Source organism: Elephantulus edwardii, unplaced genomic scaffold, assembly GCF_000299155.1.
Source record: "Elephantulus edwardii isolate Elephantulus edwardi_28Jun2011 unplaced genomic scaffold, EleEdw1.0 scaffold00048, whole genome shotgun sequence".
NCBI lineage: Eukaryota > Metazoa > Chordata > Mammalia > Macroscelidea > Macroscelididae > Elephantulus > Elephantulus edwardii.
The window spans coordinates 2,229,187-2,229,470 of record NW_006399798.1 but is presented as its reverse complement, the minus strand read 5'-3'; the positions used below and the strand labels follow the sequence as shown (position 1 = coordinate 2,229,470).

At 72.2% G+C, this 284-nt stretch overlaps 1 protein-coding gene across 1 annotated transcript in view; it reads left to right on the top strand.

Annotated features, from left to right (window-relative positions):
- The window catches only part of RNF213 (ring finger protein 213), a 107,094-nt gene continuing 106,810 nt past the window's right edge, over nt 1-284 (top strand). Inside the window, exon 1 of the mRNA XM_006886327.1 lies at nt 1-91. Coding sequence (XP_006886389.1) covers nt 1-91 — 91 coding nt within the window. The remainder of the gene's footprint in view (nt 92-284) is intronic.

Here is a 284-nt window from a genome sequence, read left to right as displayed (position 1 = left end):
ATGGAGTGTCCTTCCTGCCAGCACGTCTCGGTCGAGCAGGCGGCCAAGTTCTGCAGCCAGTGTGGGACCAGCCTCGCTGCCCCCGCGCCAGGTGAGGCCAGCGGGGTCCCCGGGTGGGCCGGGGCCGGTGGCTGCACGCGGGTCCCGGAGGCGCTTCCCGGAGGCAGGCCCGCAGCCGGGAGCGCACAGCCGCCGCGTCCCTGGGACCTGCCGCTTCCTTTCTCAAGAGGGATGTGGGCGGGCCTTTGTCCCTCGGCGTGCAGCTGCAGCGGACTTCTGAGGAT